The sequence below is a fragment of the Geotrypetes seraphini genome, chromosome 5 (genome assembly GCF_902459505.1).
Source record: "Geotrypetes seraphini chromosome 5, aGeoSer1.1, whole genome shotgun sequence".
NCBI lineage: Eukaryota > Metazoa > Chordata > Amphibia > Gymnophiona > Dermophiidae > Geotrypetes > Geotrypetes seraphini.
The window spans coordinates 259,412,335-259,437,022 of record NC_047088.1 but is presented as its reverse complement, the minus strand read 5'-3'; the positions used below and the strand labels follow the sequence as shown (position 1 = coordinate 259,437,022).

The following is a 24,688-nucleotide window of genomic DNA, read 5'->3' as shown; positions in this document are numbered from 1 at the left end:
AATAATAATAATAATTTTAAAAACGCAGAGCAGATCGGAAAGACGCCTTAAATTGTTTGCAGAAGGGAAATTGAGGGAGCATGTCACAGCCCTCTGGGAAGGAGGTGGGGTCGAAAGACATGCGACCAATGGAGTAGTAAGGGGGGGGGCGGTCCACCCCGAGCACTGTTTTGGTGGGGACACCAGCACCTCTCTGCCTTCCTCTCTGCCATCCCTTCACCCCGCTCCTTCCCCGCCCCCCAACTACCATGCACGCCCCATCCCTTGTACCTCTAACATTCGCAGCACGAGTAGCAGGAAGTGATGTCAGAGGAAGAGCCAACGCTGGTGTAGGCAGCAGGTTGGGGGTTGCTGCTTACGTCGTGAACGTTAAAGAGGTACAGGGGAAGAGAAGGGGGTATGCAGCAGGAGGGGCGCCACCACCCCTGGCGCCTCTCACCCTCGCTACGCCACCGTAAGCGACGTCCTTCTGCAGCAACTTGCGAGTTCAGAGACTACCGTTCAGGAGTACGGGGCACCCTGCACTAGAACTGTCGACAAGATTATTTAAACAAAGCTAAAATCCGCCTGTGGAGGTAGTGCGACTCGAGGTTGTATACGACGGGAGCAGCCGTGAGGGAGGCTCTCTCCCGGCAATGGTAGATTATTCTTTCCAACTTACTCCAACATTTAGGGCTTCAATTCAATTCACTCACCTGACTCAACAGAAAAAGGAAACAAACCTGAAAGGTGGCCCCAGCAATACCTGGGCAAGTAGTTTTTCCTCTATCTAGAAAACATTAGATATACTGTATATAATTTTTCAGCTCCTTGAAGGAAAGGCAGGCAGAGCGTGACCTAGGGGTGATCGTCAGTGAGGACATGAAGGCTGCCAATCAAGTGGAGCAAGCTTCCTCCAAAGCAAGGCAAATCATAGGTTGCATACGCAGGAGTTTCGTCAGCCGTAAGCCTGAAGTCATTATGCCATTGTATAGATCCATGGTGAGACCACACCTGGAGTACTGTGTGCAATTTTGGAGGCCGCATTACCGAAAAGATGTGCTGAGACTGGAGTCGGTGCAGAGAATGGCAACCCGGATGATCGCGGGTCTCAAGGATCTCCCTTACGAGGAAAGGCTGGATAAGTTACAGCTCTACTCACTCGAGGAACGCAGAGAGAGGGGAGACATGATCGAGACGTTCAAGTATCTCACGGGTCGCATCGAGGTGGAAGAAGATATCTTCCTTCTCGTGGGTCCCACGGCAACCAGGGGGCACCCGTGGAAAATCAGGGGAGGGAAACTGCACAGTGACACCAGGAAATTCTTTTTCACTGAGAGAGTGGTTGACCGCTGGAATAATCTTCCACTTCAGGTCACTGAGGCCAGCAGCGTGCCTGATTTTAAGGCCAAATGGGATAGATACGTGGGATCTATTCACTGAGTTAGGTGGGGAAGGGTCATTGCGGTGGGCAGACTGGATGGGCCGTGGCCCTTATCTGCCGTCTATTTCTATGTTTCTATGCTCTTGCATGAACGCTTCCTAAATCAAAAAGCAGCTCAGTTGTGCAGGAAGCCATTTTGTGAAAATGGAAAGGTCTGAAGGATTTCACTTCTCTTCCTCATTGGCTTCTCCTGCTTTTTTCTCTCCCACCACCCCATGCTGGGCAGGCTCAAGGGACCCTCAGCAATGCTCATAGAGCATCAGGGACCACCCTAGTACCAGCAGCCATCCTATCCCCTGGATCTGAACACACTTAACTCCGTGGAACACCCAGGCCTGACCAATCACGGCCCTTAAAAAAAAACAACACAACAACAGCAAAACCTAACTCGAGGACCATCATCTCCAGATCGTGGCACCACTGGGCAAACTCTGTTTCACTTTTGAAATCCATTTCAAAAACACAGTAAATAGGGCAACCCCTCGCCCCCACCCCCAAAACATAAACCAAAAAAATTAAAAAAAAAACTATAAACATACAAACAAATAAAAAAAAAACCTCCAATTTGAAACCAAAAGAGTTTTGTTAATCCAGTATGAAGGTTTTCACAAAGCAATGAAGTGATGGACTCAATGCACTCTTGAAGAGCTTTCCTTAAATTCAGGACCTGCACAAACGTAATTTCCCACAAACCTACCCAATAGATAACTAATTAAAAAAGAATCCTGGGAAACAGGCACAAGCTTCAGGAGACAGCCATAGATTTAGGGCCCGATTCTGGAAACAGCGCCTGCCGTGGCGGGTGCTTGCAGAGCAATCACCGGTAAGGCGCTGCGTCCAGAATCGTGACTAGTTTTTGTACAGACGCCTTAAATATAGGCCAGCATTTAACAGGTCTACATTTAAGGCGTCTGACTCGCGCCTACAGAAGCATCTAGGCGCGCCTACGAATGCCCAAGGCCACTTCCAGCATAAGCCGCGCCTACGCCGGCCTTAGGCATCCAAAGGCATTGTAGGCGTTGTTCGCTGCATCATTTTTTTTTAAACATGCGTCCCAATGGGTCCATTAGACGGCGGTAGGACGCCATTTTGAGAATCAGGCCCCTAGAGCCTGCCAGTTTCAAAGGGGATTTCTTCTATGGTCAAAATCAGGATTTTTAAAAAACTACTTTCATTCCAACTAGGAAACAAGAACTCTCCTACCTATTCAGAAGCAAATTTTTTTCCTTCATTCCTTCACTGTCCTTTACATTCAGGTTTCAAGAAGTATATAAGCGCTATATTCCCTGCCCCATCTACTAACCTCTTCCCTAAATTACTCTGCAACCTGCTTCCTATCAATATCGTACAGTTGTGTGACCTTAGAAGCAATGCAAAAGCTTCTCCTCACCTCTCCCAAACAAAGATTGGATGAGAAAATACAGACTTCAGAGAGAAAACTTCAACTGTGCATTGAAGATGAGGGACTGAAATTGTGGCACACCGAAGTTACTCCTGCACTAGAAAATTCTCCCCCTTTCAGGCCACATTTTAGACCCAAATACAATCCATTACTAGCCTCCTCTCCCCTACCCCACAAGTACAGCAAGACGTGCTCCTTGGAGGCATTTTATGGAACAAGCGGGGTTGGTGCTCCACGGTCCTCCAGATCGCTGTAGTAGAGGTGGCACTCTGGGTCGCCTCGGACGTTGGGTGCCCCCAATATTTTATTCCCAGTGGTGGGGTACACGCACCAGCACTCCCCTCGCTGGCCATTCAGGGACATCTTACACTGAAGGGGGGGAAAAAAAAAACATAAGGGGTGATGAGAGAATGGGAGCGATTCATAACATGAATGCAAAAAGCATAGATAAAACAGTGATCCTCAGGGCAGTAGCCTCACCTCTGGATAAGAGCCAGAAGACAGGCTGCCTCCTTCTTTTGAATGCAAAGTTGTAGAAAACCAAAACTGAATGCATACAGATTTCTCAAAAAAAAAGCACTTTGTAAAAAGCAAAGTTGATTAGAGTAGTACTTTTTGCACCTATCCTGGGTAGGGTTACCAGATGTCTCCGGACATGTCTGGGTTTTGAAAAGCTTCCGACATCGGGACGGCATCCGTAGATGCAACGCGCGATGCCATCGTAATTGCAACACATCCCACGCATGCTGTCCTGATGCATGAACAGGTTAAGGGGGTGGGCCTGGGGCAGGATGGGATGTGGGCAGAACTGGGCGGGCCTGAGGTTTAACGCGCGAAATAGCACACGCTAAACGTCCGGCCGCGCTAGCCTCTACCGCCTCCTCTTGAGCAGGAAGTAGTTTTTCGGCTAGCGCAGGGGTTAGTGCGTGATAAAAAGTCACGTGCGATAAAGCCGCTAACACGGCTTCGTAAAAGGAACCCTAAATGTTTTTATGGGATTTTGTCTTTCCATCTTGTTGGATGAATTTGGAAAAAGGTTTTAATAATAATACTGCTGGTTAATGTTTTACTGTGTTTGTTCTGTGAAAACATGTTTTAGCACTTGAATTTTCATTCCCGTTAACGTATGAGCTAGTCATATGCGGAACATTATTACATGTTAAAACCCCCCCATAGATCATTACAAAAGTCGTTGTTTTCTAGTCATGACAGGGATTGCAATGCAGATGATAACACATAACTAGAAAAATCACGATCATCTTAATTTCTCTTTTTGGTGGGCAAATTTATTCTCCGCATATAAGAATGAAAAAATGAATGCGGAATTATTAGGACACGGTCATATATTTATATTGGTTTGGGAACCACTGACATCTTTTATTAATGCAACATAACTGGTTACTTTAATTTGGTTTACTTCTATTCACATCCAGGGTGGGTGGGAGGAGGGAGGGGATACTTTATTATTATATAAGATAAGGATTTTGAAAGTATAAATATTATTATTCATTTATTGATTATTTAATAAAAGGGTGGGTTGGATAAAGATACTGTATGTATATATTTATAAGATGGATGTGCGTTTTATGCTTTATTCTCAGATTGTTAACATGTATATTGCACTGTTAAGTTTTTTGGAAAATTAATAAAATATTTATTAAAAAATGTATATATATGCATGTAATTTTGTAAACCGCATAGTTTTTATGCGGTATATAAATTTCTAAATAAATAATTTGCATGCACATTGATTATAGCAACTCCTATGATATAACCCTTCTCTTCCAAGAATTGTTAAGTTCTCAATCGACCAGATAATACCAAAAGTAATCAGGTATATCGATTTGTTTAAATATATGCTCAGAGACCCGGAGACTCTATGAGATATTTATCTCAAACTGAAGCCTAATCATTGCATATTTTCAATGAAAAATTACGCAGTCACAAAGCTCAAAGAGTGCAAAACAGTTTTGCAGAGTCCCGACACGGACCATATTTCGTTCTCTGCTTCAGGGAACCCAAAATGGAGTTCAGATGCAAAAACTGGGTGCCCGTACACTTCAAATGTGTTCATGCGTAAAAAAAAATCTGGTCGATTGAGAACTTTACAATTTTTAGAAGAGAAGGGTAGGATCACAGGAGTTGTTAATTTGCATTGACCCTGACAATATAAATTAGCATATACCCCTTCTTCTTGCGATATTGATTATAGCATGCTGCGGTGTTTTTCTGGCGGTATTATGCGGTGGAACTGCCATCTCCCCCTATTTAGAAATTATAGGCTGGTATTAAACTTTCCCGTCCTGAAGAATTTCTGGAGGATAATCATGAGTCTGGTTTTGCAGAGGCCACAGCACCAAAACTTTCTTCCCTCTCTTAACGGATGATCTAAGTGGGAACTAGATAGAGGGTCAGCCTTTGATGTTAAGTGGAAATCAGATTTTGTTGAAGCAGTTGCCATTTTGTGTCAAGGCGATGAAATGGCAGCAGTACTTTCCCCACAATTGGTCTTTATTCTAGAAGCATCCCCAGATGTTTAAATGTCATTTCAGAACAGAGGCCAGTCACACGTGGGGAAGCTGAGTATGTCCAGATGTCAAGGGGCTGTGGGTGGGGGATGGGAGAGGCAATGATCTGAGCAAGCCTATAATACAATTGTGCATTTCCCTTTTCATATAGTGAATCTATGTCCGCATGGCAAAAACAGACCTTGGCATTTGCATCTAAGTGCCGATAGGGGCAGCTGTAAATCCCAATTCAAGGCCTTTCCCCTCCCCAATGCCAGAACACCCCCCCCCCAACGGCAAGACACTCCCACGCCACTCTCCCCACTCCATGTCTACCTCTGATGGCGACCACCTCTCCTCTATCAACTGTAAGTACTACCCTGATGGCATCCCTCTTCACATGTAACCCCTGGCGACGGGAAGGGGGGCAAGAACAAGGCAGGGCCATGTATCTGGGTTTCTCCGTGGAAAAATCTAGTCACCCAAACGCCATGGAAAATGCTCGATGGTATGATGCTGGGAGAGCAGCACTGCTAGTCAGGTCCCTTTGCAGAAGGAGCAGCAATTTTGAAAGCTGCTCCCTCTGTTGGGGTGGGGGGGTCTTGTATTTTCTTTTCCTAAAAATTGTTGTTCCACCTAGAGGTGGAGTGGTTTTCACATGCAGTCCAGAAGCTCTATGATTGCCAGAGTCTCTTATAAAATAGAATGAGAATTCCAATGTCCTGACATGGACATGTGATGTGCCCTATCCATGCTCTTATCTAAAATCTGCCATGCTGCCCAATTCAAGCAGGAGAATAAGAGGTCTACAATTTGCAGGAGAATAAGACGTCTACATTTATAAAAGCGACATGCATTTGCCCTGAACTTCTTGAAGCTAGTGTGCTTGTGGCGACCCCTACCACAATTCCCAACCCCACTTGCCTGCTTTAGATTGAAAAGGCCGTTCTTGTCGCAGTTGGGGATGTGCAGCGAGTACAGATGCTCCAGGAGATCATCGCCAGTATGGTGCATATTGGAGATACGTTCCAGAACCTGATCCAGATACTTCTGGCATAGAGTCTGCAGGTGGTGAGAAAGGGAACATCTGTTCAGTCAAGTACCCAGAGCCGCAAGAGCACAGAGAATAGATTTTCTTAAGCAAGAGAACGCCAGAGGCATTGTAAGGTCAAATTAAAGCCACAGAATCTGTTTGGGGAGGCTGAAGTAGTTGAAGTTATGGGTCAGTATACAAGACTGAATGGAATGGAATGCAATAGAGCAAGTTAAAATCCTTGAAGTGTGTGTGTGTGGGGGGGGGAGTTGTGCCTCACTGGTTGAGCTGTTGCCTCTGCGCCCAGAGGTTGTGAGATCAAATTCTAGTGCCGCTCCTTGTGACCTTGGGCAAGTCACTGAATCCTCCAGTGCCCAGGCAGTGTTCCCGCTAAGCTGCGCTGGGGTGCGTTGGCGCACAAAATATTACCTCGCAGCGCACATGTTTCTCGTCACAGCGCACACAGTGTAGAGCACAGTTCTTCAACCGCCGGTCCGCAAACAAAATCTTGCCGGTCCGCGAAGGATTCGGTCCCCGCCGCAACGAAAGGCCGGCGTCAGCTGACTTGCAACTTCCTGTTGCAGTCGCTGTGCCGGGACTCCTGCCTTCGCCGGGACTCCTGCCTTCCACCGCGTTTGCCTCCTGCCTTGTCTCCGCACCTCCAGACCAGCAGCGGCAGCTGTGTATGCTTTTAACTTCGGCACAGAGCTGCCCCTAATCAATAGTTTAGCGCGGTTTCATAAGGCAGCCTCGGGGCCTTTGCTAGGCCGGCCCACATCGCATCATCGAAGCGGGCCGGCTATCAAAGGCCCCGAGGCTGCCTCATGAAACCGCGCTAAACTATTGATTAGGGGCAGCTCTGTGCCGAAGTTAAAAGCATAGTTTCAAGTTTCAAGTTTATTAAATTATTTGATTAAACGCTTTTCAGGATACAAAGCGTTTTACAAAGAAATAAAATTGGATTTCTTAAAATCACAAATACATCGTAAATAAAAATAATTACTTAAAAAATTAAAAAACGAACTGGGGTAACAAACACATGGAACAGTAGGAAAGGAGGGAAAAGAATAAATACAATAAAAAAAAAAAAAAAAAAAAACAAGATGAGTTAATCAGATTGGGTTAGAACATGAGGATAATGCTGCCGCTGCTGGTCTGAACTCTTGGGCCGCTGAAGGAGGGCAAAAAGCAGCTGTCCTGGAGGTTTCCCTTCCTCTCGCCTTTACAGGTTCCTTTTTTCCACCTTTTTTTTTTTCCTTCAAACGGCAACGGGCCCCAGCATCGACATCAATCAAGTAAGTTCCACTGTTAATCAAGCGGTTCTGCTCGGCCAAAGCTTCCCCTGTGACATGAGCCACCCTCAGGGGAAAGAAAGTGACCCACAAAGGTGAGGGGAAGGGGGGCAGATGATGGAAGTTGGGGGGGGGAGAGAGAGAGAGAGAGAGAAGGGGCAGATGATGGAATAGAGGAGATGAGAGAGAGAGAGAAGGGGACAGATGATGGAAGTGAGAAGAAGGGAGAGAGAGCAGAAGGCAGATGGATGTCAGTTGAGAAGGGAGAGCAGATGCTGAATGGAAGTGGGGAAAGAACACATACTGGATGGAAGGAGGAGATAAATAAAGGGGGAAGAAAATAGTAAGATAATGGAGGGGTGAGGGAAAGGGGTGACAAGCTGTGTGTAGACACAGTGAAAAGAGGGAAACGGGACTAAATAGTAAGAAAGAATTTAATTTAGATGGAGGCAGAAAATAGAGAAGGAAGACCAGAGAAGAAAAGGGAAGAGAGAGCAGAGAATGATCAGATCTGAGTGGAGGAAATGAGAAGAGAGATATGCTAAAAACCACAGGGGGGAGGGAAGGATAGAGATGCCAGACCATGAGGGGAACAGAAGGAAGATGATGGATGCTAGACCAAATTGGGGGGTGGGGGGGGGGCAGGAGGAGAGATGGCAGGGAAAGACAGACAGTGAATGGAAGGGGCAGATGCTGGACTGAAGAGACAGAGAAGGTTATCATGCTGCTGTACCGGGCCATGGTACGCCCTCACCTGGAGTACTGCGTCCAGCACTGGTACTTTAAGAAGGACACGGTACTACTCGAAAGGATCCAGAGAAGAGCAACTAAAATGGTTAAGGGGCTGGAGGAGTTGCCGTACAGCGAAAGATTAGAGAAACTGGGCCTCTTCTCCCTTGAGCAGAGGAGATTGAGAGGGGACATGATAGAAACATTCAAGGTACTGAAGGGAATAGACTTAGTAGCTAAGGCAGGGAGAACGAGAGGGCACTCTCTAAAGTTGAAAGGGGATAGATTCCATACAAACGTAAGGAAGTTCTGTGGTAGAAAGCAACATATTTATTTGGCTCATAACTTGCTGGCGCCCGATATTTTTAGCTCACAGTGAAAAAAGTTTGCTCACAACACCCGCCCGCTTAGAGGGAACACTGGTGCCCACCACTTCGAATCTCTGCTTTAATATGCCAAAGCCACAAAAAGGCCCCATTCCCTATGTCAGTAATAAAAGGACAGTGAGGCACTTCCTGTCCTTCCCTGTGTGGCTCTGGAGCAGCTGTATCAGCCGTCTCCCTGGTACCTCTGTAATATGATAACATGCATACTGAATGCACGTCAGGAATTATGTTTGAAAGAAAATATTAAACAGAATATCTGCAGTATTTTAACACAGATTTGTAAGCCCTTCAGAGACAGGAAAAAAATTAATGTATTTTAATGTAACATTCACAAAGGCATGAACTAAATCCAAATTCAAAATCCAGTACCCGGCATACTGTAGTGATACAAAATCTACTATTTTTTTAGCATGTGGGTAGCACACACTAATCCCAAGACTATCACGGGACGCCTAAGCACGTCCCGCGGTAGCGCCTTTTAAACCTGCGGTAAGCCTGAACTAGTAAATGGACCCCGAGGAGAGAAGATGCAGATTTCAAAAACTGACATATTCCAATTGCTACATTACATATTAAAGCAGACAATAAGATGATACTTTCTTATTGGACTAGCTAATTACATTTTTTTTTGACTAGTTTTCAAAGGCCAGAAAGCTCTTCCTTTAAGTCAGGACAAGCGTACTGTGTAACAGGAGCACAATGTCTTGACCTGCTATCCAGCATCTTCAAAACCTCCCCCCCCCACTGCCTGTCAGTATCTCTCCCCTCCCTACACCACTTGGCATTGCCCCTGCCTCTCTCTGTTCCCCCCATCCAGCACAGTTTCTCTCTATCTACCCATGCAGCATTTTCCCTCCTTTCCAGCCCATCCACTACAGCCTGTCTTCCCCCTCCCCCTATATCTACTATTGCCCCCATCTCTCTCTCTCTCTCTCTCCTCTCCCACATTGCCTCATTTCTCTCTTTCTCTCCTCCCATCCCATCACCTCCATGCAGCACAATTTTGCTCACTACAATTTGCAGCTCCACTGGACCTATGTTAAACAATCATGGGCGAGGCACGGGACCCCAAGCTCTCTGCCTGCTGCTACTGCTTCCTGTGCCAGTCCAGAGCAGGTGGAGCCAACATAGAAGCACTAGTGGCAGGCAGAGAGCTGGGGTCCCGTGTATCTCCCATAGTTTATTAAAGCGGGCCCAGTGGAGGTGCAATAGAGGATGGAAGGAAAATTGTGCAGCGTGACAATGGCGGACAGGGTGGGGGGGGAGTGAGACAGTAAGAAGGCAAGATGGGATGGGAGGGGCAGGGCAGTGGGTCCAGCGGGTAAGAAAGATTGCAGTTCAGATTGGGGAGGCCTAGCGTTGCCAAGCCTTTATTTATTTATTTATTTTTTTCTTTTTACAGGCACCCGTGCACCTAGCATTTAGATTTATTGCTCATGAGGTGGGATTCTGAAATGAACCCTCATTTGAAGTTTTTGCAATGCATGGGGAGAGTTAAGTGAGGTTCTATAAAAAGGGGAGAAATAAAGAATCTGAAGGAGTAACCTAGTGGCTACTGCAGCTAGAGAATGACACAGGGACAAATTGTTCCCTGTCCCAGCAGGAACTCATTTTCCCATCCCATCCCCATTCCTGCAATCTCCGTCCTCATCTGCACAAGCCTCAAACCCTTTAAAATCCTAAGTAGCAATATTCTAGAGCTCAGATTGTGATGTCATAATGCCTCATTCCACCAATGCCTAAGCTCCGTCCTCATCTGCACAAGCCTCAAACCCTTTAAAATCCTAAGTAGCAACATTCTAGAGCTCAGATTGTGATGTCATAATGCCTCATTCCACCAATGCCTAAGCTCCGTCCTCATCTGCACAAGCCTCAAACCCTTTAAAATCCTAAGTAGCAACATTCTAGAGCTCAGATTGTGATGTCATAATGCCTCATTCCACCAATGCCTGAGCTCCGTCCTCATCTGCACAAGCCTCAAACACTTTAAAATCAGCTGAACTGTGCAGAGGAAGAAAAAAAAACGACGGTAAGGTTATTGATTGATATGAAAATCTGTAACAACTTTTGGAAGAAATTTTGGGTGAGTTCGCATGAATGAATGAACTTAAGGGACTTCAGACAGTTAAGAATTGTCAAAGAGCTTCTATACGGCGACCGACTGCAGACCGACAGTCGCCATATAGAAGCTCTTTGACAAACAATTATTGCTTTTGATTAATTTAGATGAGAAGGCAGTCAGTCTTTTCAAATCCCCCGAGGATGATCCGTGTTGGATTGAAACATCTCTCACTAACAGGCGTCGGGAGTTCGTATTGATACATCAGCACTGGTGGTGGCTGGTTCCACCTAAGACACAGGTGTCAAAGTCCCTCCTCGAGGGCCGCAATCCAGTTGGGTTTTCAGGATTTCCCCAATGAATATGCATTGAAAGCAGTGCATGCAAATAGATCTCATGCATATTCATTGGGGAAATCCTGAAAACCCGAATGGATTCCGGCCCTCGAGGACCGGAGTTGCCCACCCCCGGCCTAGTATGATTTTGTGACCCGCTTTGTTGAAGCACTTGTAAGCTGGTATATCATAGTTTATTAAAAATTTGTTTAAATACTTAACATAACATTCCAAGCATTGTACATTTTAAAAAATTAAAATATAAAAAGGGGGAACAAACAACAAGTAGTAGACAAAATCTTCATACATTTAGACATATTTGATTAGGGAAGGGTGATTGTAAACAAGAGGAAAAGAGAGGAGAAATACAATTTTTAAATAAAATAAACATAAAAGGCCCTACTGCCTTATTCATTTTCCATCTGACCGCCTGCTCCCCCCCCCCCCCCCGCCTCACGTAAAGAGATTGGAGTCCCTGCTGTTTATGCTCGCCACTTACGGTATCTTAGTCTCTGAATATATCCTCAAATGCTACACAACAATATTTATTCAATATTTCCACTTTTCTGAATCCCCCAAGTTCACAGCAATTCCCCATCTAGCACCTCCGAAAGGGTTAAATTCACTAACCCTGGTTAAAGGACGCTTGGAATCATCAGGGTTATGGGGGCGTTTGTCGATTCTGATCATCTGCCGCTGCTGTTCGTTCATTCTCTCTCTTTTTATCGCCTCCACCTTCATGCTACCTCTTGTGGGCAGTTCCCTTCTCAGAGCGGCTCCGATAGTGCCAGTCTCCCCATCCACCTGGTTTTCCACCAGAATGACATCCGAGCGATCTTCAAAGTTTTCTGCAGTCGGGAGAAGAAAAAGAAAAGCCAGCATGAGGAAAACGACGTCACCTGCTTTCAAAATTAATAATTCAATAGGAAGCAGTAAACCATCCCCCCCCCCCAAAAAAAAAAAAATACACAAACATCCATCAACACATTGAATAGAAAGGAGGCTCTGGAACAAGAGGTCATAAGACGGCGGTGAAAGCGGGACATTTCAGCAGTAATCTGCTTATTTTCAGAGTGTTGGATGCATGGCTCAGCTTCCTTTGGAGGTGATACAGGCAGGGACTCTTATCTTAATTAGAGAATGACACGGTGGTGGTTACCCGCGGCTAACCGTGTTTAGCCGCGGGTAACCCGCCAAAACGGTGACCCAAAAAAAACGGTCACCGCAAGTTCGGGGACAAGGCCATTCAACGCCCCGTGGAGCGGTGAATGGTAGCACGGGGCGGTGAACAATCTTGAACGTGCGGTGACCGAGCGTTCAAACCAGCAACCCAATCTCTCCCGCCGGCCATCCATGTATCTCCCTCCCTCCTTTTCCCTTACCTTTTCTTCTTAAAATGGCGATTTGTATAAGGCTACGAACTGTATTACAGCCGGAGCCTTGAAGTCGCGTTGCATTGCCTGCTGGTAAAAGTCTCCTCCGAAGCAACTTCCTGTTTCCGGTTGCATCGGAGGAGACTTCAAGCAGGCAACCCGACGCGACTTCAAGGCTCCAGCTGTAATACAGCTTGTAGCCTTATAGAAATCGCCATTTTAAGAAGAAAAGGTAAGGGAAAAGGAGGGAAATGCGCGGCTGGCCAGCGGGAGGGAGCTGCTGGACCGCGTGAAGGGTGCTGGGGGTGGGGGGACGGAGAGGAGAAGACGCTGAAGACGGGGACGGGGCGGTGAAAGAGACAGCGGGGCAGTGACGGGGCGGTGAAGGGGACGGCAGAGACGGGGACCGGGCAGTGAAAGGGACAGCGGGGATGGGGCGGTGCAGAGGATGGTGGTCCAGGGACGGGGACAGAATTTTTCTCCGTGTCATTCTCTAATCTTAATTAAAGTATGGGACAAACACAGATGAGGCGACATCTGAGGGAGAAGAAAGGGTTGTGGAGCTTAGCAGCTGGATGAGCAGACTGGCTCAGCTAAATCGTCTTTATCTACTGTAATTTTTTTTTAATTTAAGAAATTTTTTAATACCGTGTTTCCCTGAAAATAAGCCCTACCCCCGAAAATAAGCCCTAGCATGATTTTCACGGTAGGTCTTAATATAAGCTCTACCCCCTAGTCGCCGGCAGCAGCGCATCCCCCGCTAACCCTTCCATTTCTCCCTCCCATCCGAACCCCAACCGCGAGACCGAAATACCTGGAAAAAAAAGCACAGTTACTTACCGTAACAGGTGTTATCCAGGGACAGCAGGCATATATTCTCACATGTGGGTGACGTCATCTACGGAGCCCCGGCGCGGACAGCTTTTCAAGCAAACTTGATTAAAGTTTCAAGTTTGCACACTGCACCACGCATGTGCGTGCCTTCTCGCCCACTAGAGGGCGCATCCCACCTCGTGGTCCTCAGTTCCATAACTAGCAAGGAAGCCATCCCCGGGGAGGCGGGCGGGTTGTGAGAATATATGCCTGCTGTCCCTGGATAACACCTGTTACGGTAAGTAACTGTGCTTTATCCCAGGACAAGCAGGCATGATATTCTCACATGTGGGTGACCTCCAAGCTAACCAAAAAAGGGCAGGTGGGAGGATGGCAATTTAGGAAAACAGATTTTGCAAAACTGACTGGCCAAACCGGCCGTCACTCCTGGATAAAGTGTCCAGACAGTAATGAGAGGTGAATGTATGAACCGAAGACCAAGTGGCAGCCTTACATATGTCCTCCATCGGAGTGGATCGGAGGAAAGCTATCGAAGCTGCCATCGCTCGGACCTTGTGCCCCGTGACTCGACCCGGGGGAGGAAGGCCAGCCTGAGCGTAGCAAAAGGAAATGCAAGCGGCCAACCAGTTAGACAGAGTGCGCTTGGAAACTGGATGCCCTAATCGATTGGGATCGAAGGACAAAAACAATTGAGGAACCTTCCGATGAGGCCTGGTGCGTTGAAGATAAAATGCCAACGCCCTCTTACAGTCAAGCGTGTGAAGCGCCGTCTCGCCAGGATGGGAGTGGGGCTTCGGGAAGAACACAGGAAGGACAATGGACTGATTGAGGTGGAAGTCAGAAACAACTTTAGGTAAAAACTTAGGATGGGTGCGGAGAACCACCTTGTCGTGATGAAAGACAGTGAAAGGGGGGTCCGCAACCAAGGCTTGCAACTCCCCGATCCGCCTGGCGGAGGTGAGGGCAATTAGAAACACCGCCTTCCAAGTCAGAAATTTCAAGAGGGACTTGTTGAGTGGCTCAAACGGGGGTTTCATCAGTTGAGCCAGAACCACATTCAAATTCCACACGACAGACGGAGGCTTAAGAGGGGGACAAACCCTGAGTAACCCTTTCATGAAGCGTGTCACCAAGGGATGGAGTGACAGAGGGCGTCCCTCCAGAGGTTGGTGGAAAGCAGAAATCGCACTGAGATGAACCCGCACCGAAGTGGTTTTCAAGCCGGAGCGCGACAAATGAAACAAATATTCTAAAACCGAGGATACCGGAACTGATACCGGATCCAGGTGAAAAGACGAGCACCAGGTGGAAAACCTGGTCCATTTCTGCGCATAGCAAAGCCTCGTCGAGATCTTGCGGGAGGCTTCCAACACCTCCTTCACTGATTGAGACAGGTCCGGAGGGGTCAGGGAACAAGAAACCAGGCTGTCAGGTGCAATGACTGCAGATTGGGATGTAACATGGATCCTTGACTCTGAGACAGCAGAGAAGGAGAGACAGGCAGGGGGAGAGGCTCTCTGGCACTGAGCTGGAGCAGCAGGGAGAACCAGTGCTGACGCGGCCACCGAGGTGCTATGAGAATCATCGTGGCCGTGGACGATTTTAGGTGTACCAACGTTCGCATGATCAGAGGGAACGGAGGGAATGCATACAGGAACCTCCCTTCCCAGTCGAGTAGGAAGGCATCCGCTTCCAGACGGTCCTGCGAGTACATCCGAGAACAATATAGTGGTAGTTTGTGTGTCTCCGGAGAGGCAAACAGATCCACCTGTGGCGTTCCCCAGCGAGCGAAGACCTCGCGTAGAACTGCTGAGTGTAGAGTCCACTCGTGCGGTTGCAGAAGTCGACTCAGTTTGTCCGCCAGGCAATTCCGTTCTCCTTGGATGTAGACTGCCCGGAGGAAGATGTTCCGGGAGGCCGCCCACTCCCAGAGGCGAAGAGCTTCGGAGCAGAGGGGCCATGACCCTGTTCCTCCCTGCTTGTTCACGTAATACATTGCCACCTGATTGTCCGTGCGGACGAGGACCACCTGGTCCTGCAATATGTGAACGAAGGCTCGAAGTGCTAGGAAGATGGCTCGCAGTTCTAGCACGTTGATATGACACTGACGGTCTTCTGACGACCACAGGCCCTGCGTGCGAAGACCGTCGAGATGGGCTCCCCACGCGTACTCCGAGGAGTCCGTGGTCAGGACCTTGCGAAAAGGCGGAGTGCGAAACAATAGTCCCATGGACAGATTTGAAGAGTCTGTCCACCAACGCAGCGATTTCCGCAAGGGCGGAGTTACCGAAATGAGGCGAGACACCGGGTCGCACTCCTGGCGCCACTGGGACGCGAGGGTCCACTGAGGGATCCTCAGGTGTAGCCTCGCAAACGGCGTGACATGTACCGTCGAGGCCATATGGCCCAGCAGCATCATCATGCGCTTGGCCGACACCCTCGATAGTTGGGAGACCTGGCGGCTCATCCGTACCAAGGCTTCCAACCGCTGGGTCGGCAGGTAGGAGCGTAGGCGCACCGTGTCCAGCACCGCACCTATGAATTGAAGAGACTGCGACGGTCTCAACTGAGACTTTGGAAAGTTTATCTCGAACCCGAGAGTTTGCAGGAAGGCAATAGACTGTCGGGTCGCTGAGATAACCCCCTCCCTGGTCGGGGCTTTGATGAGCCAATCGTCCAGGTAAGGGAACACATGGAGTCCACGTGACCTGAGGGCTGCTGCAACCACCACCATGCACTTCGTGAATACTCGTGGGGACGCGGCCAGGCCGAAGGGCAGTACCCTGTACTGGAGGTGGAGGTCCCCCACCTGGAATCGTAAGAATCTTCGACAGGCGGGGTGCACCGGAACATGGGTGTATGCTTCCTTCAGGTCGAGGGAGCACATCCAGTCCCCTTCCCCCAAGAGGGGGTACAGAACCGGGAGAGATAGCATTCGAAACTTCTCCCGGGCCAGGAATTTGTTGAGCTTCCTGAGGTCCAGTATGGGGCGCAGGTCCCCGGTCTTTTTTGGGACCAAAAAGTAGCGGGAGTAAAACCCCGTACCCCACTGGTCCTTGGGGACCGGCTCGACCGCCCGAAGCTTCAAGAGGGCTTTGGCTTCGGTTATAAGGGTCGGTAGCTGCGAACGGTTGCAGGGGACTAAACTTGGGGGACTGTCCGGCGGCGAGGACACAAAGTTGAGCGAGTAGCCCTCGGAGACGATCCGGAGCACCCAAGCGTCTGAGGTAATCCCGGTCCATGCCTCCCGGAAGAACCGAAGACGGCCCCCGATAGGAAGGGGTTCCTGAGAAAGTGCGGAGGGGAACCCGCCCCGTCCGCTCATCCCGTCAAAAGGAAGGCGCTGGCTTAGAAGGGCCCTGCGCCGGGGCTTGGGGTTGTCCCCCTCTGCCTCGCTGAGACGGACGTCTCGGAGGCGGTCTCGAGAAAGCCGGGGTCGACTTCTGAGGGTATCGGCGCGGCGGAGGCCGAAAGGGTTTCTGCGGCGGGGGCCTAGGTTTGGGGCGGACCAGGGATGCTAGAGAGCGCTCCTGTTCCGACAAGCGCTTGGTCGCCGCATCCAATGACTCGTCGAATAACTCGGACCCCACACAAGGCAAGTCTGCCAGGCGTTCCTGCAGGTTTGGGTCCATGTCGAGGGTGCGAAGCCAGGCCAAGCGGCGCATGGCCACCGCGAGGGCCGACACCCTCGAAACCAGCTCAAAGGCGTCGTACACTGCATGGAATAGGTACAACCGCAATTGAGACAGGTTGGACATAAACTTGTCGAATCCTGCTCTTTGGGAGTCCGGTAACGAGTTCCGATATTGAGGAAGGTCCTTCACCATACCACGCAAAAAGGAGGAAAAGGTGAAGGCGTAGTTTAGAACCCTGGTGGCCATCAGGGAATTTGAATAGAGGCGGCGGCCAAACTTGTCCAGGGTCCGCCCCTCCCTGCCTGGTGGAACCGCCGCAGAAACCCGTGAGGGCTGTGATTTTTTAAGAGCAGACTCCACCAGAAGAGACTGGTGTGAGAGCTGCGCCTTATAGAACCCTTTAGGGGGAATCGTCCTATACTTCGATTCCATTTTTGAAGGCACAGACGTGACTGTAAGAGGGTTTGACAAGTTCTTCAGCCAGGTTTGCAGAAGGACACTGTTGAGAGGGAGTCTAGGCACCTCCCTGGGAAGAATGGGGAGGTCCTGTTCCTCCAAAAATTCTTTGGAATACCGAGAGCCTACCATCAGGTCAATCCCCAGGGCTTGGGCCATGTCCTGAACGAAGGATGAAAATGAGGACGGCCTAGCCTGGGGAGAGGGGGTTCTCGACCGCCCCACCGAGGAGAGGGGGGAGGCCTCATGGGAATAATGAGGATCCCTAACCGATCCTGAATCCCAGGATCCCCTCTCGAGGGCCCTCGAGGGGGAAGGGGAAGTTGTCCTCCTCGCAGAACCCTTGGGTGAGGACCCCGGGGTTCGTGGGACACTCTCCCGTTTCCTCGGCGAGGCGGCCCGGGAAGACTTCCCATGGGGTGAGCGGAGGAGCCTCGGGTTGTCGAGGCGCAACTCCGACACCTGCAACGCCTCGCCCCCGAACGACAAGGAACGGTCGCGCCGAGGCGAGCCTCGGGGCCGCTTAGACTTCCTCGATCGACGCCCCGTCCGAGGTCGCGTCGAGGGCGAGGTGTGTCTGGAAGACCCGGAGGAAGAGGAGGAAAGACGGCGCACTCTGCGCAACTTTTCTTTGGGCCTTACACTCCGCTCAGGGGGTTCCCCCGAGGTCGAGGTCCGGGGCGGGGCCGAGACCGAGGTGAACGGGGTCCCAGTACCCGAGACCGAGGTCGCCGAGGCCGGGGCTCCCGAGGGAGCCGAGGCCGGGGCCTCCGAGACCGAAGGCGTCCAGGCCGAGGTCGAGGCCGCCGGAACCGCAGCACGCTGCAACACTTCCAGGGCTCCCGACAGCTCCGATGAGATCAGAGCTCGGAGGAGATCCTGGAAGGCCGGAATCCCCACGAAGGTGGGGAGTTCCGAGTCCGGGGCACACTCCCTGGAGGGCGACCTCGGTCTCGAGTATTCCCTCGGGGTGTGCGGAGTCGAGGTCCGATGCGGGGCCGGGGTCGACCCACCCGCCTTGGCCTGACTCGAGGATGGCTTCTTTGCTGAAGGGGATGGAACAGAGGACTTACCCGAAGCTTGCTTCACTGACGACGCCTTCGAGGAGGAGGGCCGAGGCGAGGCCGAGGCCCCCGAGGACGCCGAGGCCGAGGTCAAGGCCGGGGCCGAAGCCGAGGCCGACGTCGAGGCCTTAGGCGGCGTGTCGACGGCGAACAATTCGGCCATTCTTGCCTTACGGCGACGGAGGGCCCTGTTTTGGAAGGTAGCACAGCGATCACACGAGTCTGTCGGATGTTCGGGCCCAAGACAGACAATGCACCACCGGTGAGGGTCAGTGATGGAAAGCAACCTCTCACACCGGCTGCACTTTTTGAATCCCGTAACAGGACGGGACATCCACGAAGAAAAAGAAGAAGGCCGGGAACGTACCGACGTCCCGCGGCCACGGCTTCCGGGAGCCCCCGGAACCCGACGAAAAACGAAAGACTTTTTTTTTTTTTTTTTTTTGAAAAGAAACGAAAGGAAAAGAGTACCGCGAACTAATTCGAAGGGAAAAACAAACTAAACGCGGCAGCTAGAAGGCAAAAACACTGGAGCTCAGATCCACAGGGCTTTCTTGCTCCGCGGAAAAATTTGAACTGAGGACCACGAGGTGGGATGCGCCCTCTAGTGGGCGAGAAGGCACGCACATGCGTGGTGCAGTGTGCAAACTTGAAACTTTAATCAAGTTTGCTTGAAAAGCTGTCCGCGCCGGGGCTCCGTAGATGACGTCACCCACATGTGAGAATATCATGCCTGCTTGTCCTGGGATAAACGACAGCACAGGTTGCATCGCGGCCTTCTCACACCCGGGCGTTCTGTGTGCCGCGTTGCTGATGACATCATCAGTGATGCAGCAGAGAAACACCTGGGTGTGAGAAGGCCACGATGCAGCCTGTTCTACCGACGCGGCTGTTTGTTACCAGGTATTTCGGTCTCGCGGTCGGGGGTTGGAAGGGAGGGAGAGATGAAAGGGTTGGGGGTGGGGTCCCAGGGTGTGCACAGCGGGGGGAGATGGTAGGGATAGAAAGATGCTGCATGGGGGGATGGGAGGAAGGGGGGATAGAAGCTGTAAGGGTTCTGCTGCACAAGCGATGGGAGGGAGGGATAGAAAGATACTGCACAAGGGGATGGGTGAGAGGGGAGGAAAGATGCTGCACATGTGGGGGAGAAAAAGGAAATAGAAAGAATTGGGGTGGAGGAGAGTAAGGGAGAGATGATCATTGTACATGAAAAAAAAGACATACCCGAAAATAAGACCTAGTGCCTTTTTCGGGCCCAAAATTAATATGACAGTGTCTTATTTTCAGGGAATCATGGTATGAATAGCAAAGATTGAAATGATTAATAACCCTTGAAGGAGCCAAATAGATACATTAAATGAAATTAATATAGCGGAAAAAATAAATCATCCTTAAAGTTAGAACAAGAAGAAAAAATAATACAGAAATTACTTATACAAATCTCTCTCTAGTCCTCAAAAGAGAGGGAAAAGCAAGGCACAATTCCAGGAAACAACAATTTATCAAACTGTACTTTAGAATGAAAGTACCAAAGGCTATAAATTTACGGAGTAGATGAAAAAGGTAAAGATTGAGTTGTGGATGAGAGGCCAGATGCATTCTGGAGTCCAAAAAATAACTAAGATTTTGAGGCTCGCAAAAAACCCACATACTTCACCGATTGTAATTTAATAACACATTTGCAAGGAAAACTGAGCCAAAATAGACCTCCTAATTGTATAATTTTAGGATGTAATTTCAGGAAGGGTTTGTCTGGCAATATCAGGAAAAACTCCAATCCTATGATTCAAAAAAAGTTCTTGACGATGACGAAAAAACATTTTCAATATCCAATCTCTATCAGCGTGTAACACAAAATCTATTATCAATGTAGCAGTTTATACCCCTACATTTTCATTCTCAAGTATAGTAAAACCTTGGATTGCAAGTAACTTGGTTTGCAAGTGTTTTGCAAGACAAGGAAAACATTTGATTAAATTTTAACTTGATATACAAGCAAGGTCTTGCAATACAAGTACATAACAATATGCACACATCACAACTGAGCCAATGGTTCTTCTCTCTCTGATTCTGCAAGAGTGCAGTGACTGGTCTAAACAAGCAAAGTCTTGCAATGCAAGTACGTGTAGTATTTTGTATTAAAGTTTTTGGGTTGTGGAATGAATCGTCTGAGTTTCCATTATTGCTTTGGATTACAAGCAGGCTTCTGGAACGAATTATGCTCGCAAACCAAGGTTTTACTGTATTTAAGTTTAAATTATCACAAACTGTTGCTGAGCCTTCTGTGATTGGTTGTTCCAGAGATTTTATTTATATAAGGTGGTAAATAATAAATCTTTGAAACTGGAGGATAGGATTGCTCAGGAATCTTCAATATTTCTGTCAGATACCGTTTAAAACACGATCGGCCTCTTTTACAAAGCTGCACTAACGGCCCCGAAGCCCACAGAGATTTAAAGGGCTTCGGGACTGTTGCCGCGTGGCTTTGTAACAGAGGCCGTATAAGTGGTACGGAAGAAGGAGGCTTAGGAAAATTAATAAATTGCAAGGTTTTTAATCACTTGTTGATTTTCTAAATTTTCAATTTTCCTTTGCAGCAAAACTATTTTCTTTAATCAAAGCCACTTGTCCCTCCGTAAGCCTCAAAACTTCTGATTTATTTTCTGTTTCCGTTACCGCTAAAGTTTGTAGCTTATTTTCAAATCTATTTAGGGCTCCTTTTACGAAGGCGCGTCAGCGGCTTTAGCGCGTGCGACTTTTCGTCACGCGCTAGCCGAAAAACTACCGCCTGCTCAAGAGGAGTGGCTAGCGCAGCCAGCGGTTTAGCGCATGGTATTACGCGCATTAAACCGCTAACGCACCTTCGTAAAAGGAGCCCTTAATTTACCTGACGAGAACTGGACTTGATTACTGTGGATAATTTCTGAGAAAAGGAAGCCTCCAACCCCATTAAGGCGACCCAAATTAAATCCAAAGTAATATGTGATGGTTTAGTAGGCAATAAAGACTTACTCAACTACAATAAAGTTTCTCCTTGAATGGATTCAATCTACTGTAATTGTCTATGTTTTTATAATATTAAAAAAAAAAAAAAAATGCTGTAAATCTTTATGCAAAATTATGCACGGGGGGTGGGGTCTGATTTCAGGTTTTAATCATCCTTCTTTGGCCTCTCTGACATCTGATTGCAACTAAGGACAGTGTGGGGGAATAACACCAAAAGACTGGGTGAGGGTAAGATGGGAAAGATTTTTAACAATTAAAAAAAAAAAGAATTCACTTAAAATGTTCTGTGATATAATCACAAATACACACAGAATTTTAATAAATTCAAACTAGCTTGAAAATAAATCCCTCAACACCTAGAATTAGAAGCCATGAGTCATAAATTTATGCGATGATTTTACATTATATTATATCGTACTGCATCATATTGTATTCCACTGAATTCTACTGTATTTTGTGTCCTCGCCGATATGTCGCAGTTCTCTTGCTGTGAACCGCCCGGAACTTCCGGTTGGGCGGTATATAAAAAAATTAATTATTATTATTACTACTGAAAAAAATATTTCATAGCATTAATACAAATTTTCTGACCCCGTGTAAATATAAGGCCACTTCCTGTTGTGCCAAACATCGCCGATGTGACTTTACACGGAATATGAAAACAGATAAAGCCCAGAAGTCAAAACAACAAAATCCAAATAGCACCAAAAGGTTCCACAAAGGAAATTTAGCAGCAAAACAACAAAAAGACTGTGGAACAGAAGATCGGATGGACCAGCTTGTAGTTTAATAAGCATTAAAATAACTTAAAAACAATAATCTTAAAAACAATTCACAAGTGACCCACGAGATTTTTTAAAAAACCCAAATAATGTATAAAATACAAATGACCCAACATGGGCCGTGTTTCTAAAAATGCCTTCTTCAGAGGTCCTTGGCTGTCTTAAATATAAAAACATAAAAGTCACAAAAAAATCTTAGTTTAAGAGGCTACAAACAAAGAGCACAGCTCACAAGACTCCAATGTAGGCTGGTGTCTTGACTTTTAGATTTAAGACAGCCAAGGACCCTATAAGACCCTTGAGGAAGGCATTTTTATTTTGCTGAAACACGGCCGATGTTGGGTCATTTTTATTTTATACATTATTTGATTTTTATCCTGTGGGTCACTTGCGACTGTATACACCCTTTTGTGAATTGTTTTTAAGTTATTTGGACGCGTGGAGGGGCATAATCAAAAGGGACATCTAAGTCCGTTTACGTCCATTTCGCAAGTTGTCCAAAGTCAAAAAGTGCCTAAGTGACATTTTCGAAAGAGACGTCCAACTTCTTTTGACTTTCGAAAATCGTCCAAATTATACGTCCTGCAGATCTGATCTAAAACGTCTATCTTTTTAGTCCATTTTCGTACAAATGTCCGTCCAAGTCAAAAACGTCTAGAACAAGCCCTGTTGGACGTGGGAGGGGTGTGCAAAGTGATTGACAGAACACCCAGACAGGGCACCTAAATAGTGGGGTACCTTACAGGGCACTGCTGTGAACTTCACAAACAGGGTGCCATGGCTTCTCCTCACTACAGCTCCCTCAAACCACCTCCAGAATCCCCTAGACCCACTTATCTACCACCCCTATAGCCCTTATGGATGCAAGAGCCACTTATATGCCAGTATAAAAGAATTTTGGGGTGTATAGGGGAGTGCACATGTTTCAGTAACAATGCAGTGATTACAGGAGCTTATGGGCATGGGTCCATCTCTCTATGGGTCCCAAACCCACCCCCAAGATGACTTAAGCTGCCTCTGGGCTAGACGACTAGGCTTTCCTATGCTAGGCAGCCAGGTGATGATGGTCTAGAAGCTGAAATTTAAAGTTATGATTAAAATTTTTATTGGGGTGGGGGTGTTAGTGATCACTGGGGTAGTGTGTGGGCGTCTGTGTTATGTGTTTTCAGTGATTATCTGGTGAATTTTAGTGACTTAGACCATGTTTTAGATGGTCTAAGTCAAAACGTCCAAGTTTCCTCTAGGCTCTGTTGTTTAACTTTCGGTTATACATGCTGTACGACTAAGTCTAAGCCGGACCACGTCCCGCCCAAACTCCCGCCCTCGACATGCATCCCGAAATGCCCCGTTTAGTTTTGGATGTTGAGCGGCTCTATGAAGGCCTAAGTCGTTTAGAAATACGTCCAAAACCCGGTTTGATTATCGGCACTTGGACGTTTTAGAGAAATGTTCGTCCAAGTGCCGATTTAGGCCGGTTTTTGGACGTTTTTCTCTTTCGATTATGAGCCCCCTATTGAACTACAAACTGGTACATCCGACCTTCTGTTCCACAATCTTTTTGCCATTTTGACAGATAAAGCCCCTAAGGCCCAACTCATCTGCCAATATTTCACTCCTGCTGAAATCCCACACAGCCACCAGGCTTCATCTTCATATCCTCGCCATTAATCTAGACCTCTGCATTTCCTTGATTGTCACTCTCTGCCATTCTGTCATCTCTGCTGAGAAAATTTCCATGCATCCTCTTTGAGGAAGAAAAATTTTCCTAATGTTACTCATGAATCTACTCAGTAACATAGTAGATGTCGGCAGACAAAGACTGGTAGGTAGGAGGAAAATCAGCTGGTTTTGAGCGAGGATTTTAAAAATTACCAATAGAAAAACGATGACGCCATCTTCAAGAACAGAATTAGAGCAGGAGTGGTATTAACCCTTTCAGGACCAAGGGACATATTTGTCCCATAACTTTAAAATCCTATAAATTTTGATTGGGATAGTCTACAGTTCTAAATTTGATATGTACGGATTCCATATGATACTGCCTTTATGTAAACAAACTGGTTCCGACATTCATTCATTAGCGTTGTTGCCAGATTGACGAGAAGATTCACTTGCCATACTGTCCATAAGCCAGAAGTGTGATTTTTTAAAATAAAAATAATGATATTTCACAAAAAAAATCAATTTTTTGGCATCTGCAAGCCCTTTTTACCATAAAAATGTCGTCAAAACCACAAAAATTGGCCTACGATCCTTATGGTCCTGAAAGGGTTAAATTAAGATTACTTGAACTACGTTTCTTTACTAAGTTGCTTAGAATGTTTAAAAGGATAAAAGCTAAGGGGCTCATAATTTAAAAAAAAAAAGTCTAA

The 24,688-nt window shown here is 47.6% G+C and overlaps 1 protein-coding gene across 1 annotated transcript in view; it reads right to left on the bottom strand.

Moving 5' to 3' along the window:
* Positions 1-1,417: 1,417 nt before the first annotated feature.
* Positions 1,418-24,688, bottom strand: part of IGFBP2 (insulin like growth factor binding protein 2) — a 115,511-nt gene continuing 92,240 nt past the window's right edge. The window contains exons 2-4 of the mRNA XM_033946353.1: positions 11,797-12,014; positions 6,257-6,394; positions 1,418-3,194 (exon numbers count right to left, since the gene is read on the bottom strand). Of these exons, the coding sequence (XP_033802244.1) occupies positions 3,033-3,194; positions 6,257-6,394; positions 11,797-12,014 (518 nt within the window). The 3' untranslated portion in view covers positions 1,418-3,032. The remainder of the gene's footprint in view (positions 3,195-6,256; positions 6,395-11,796; positions 12,015-24,688) is intronic.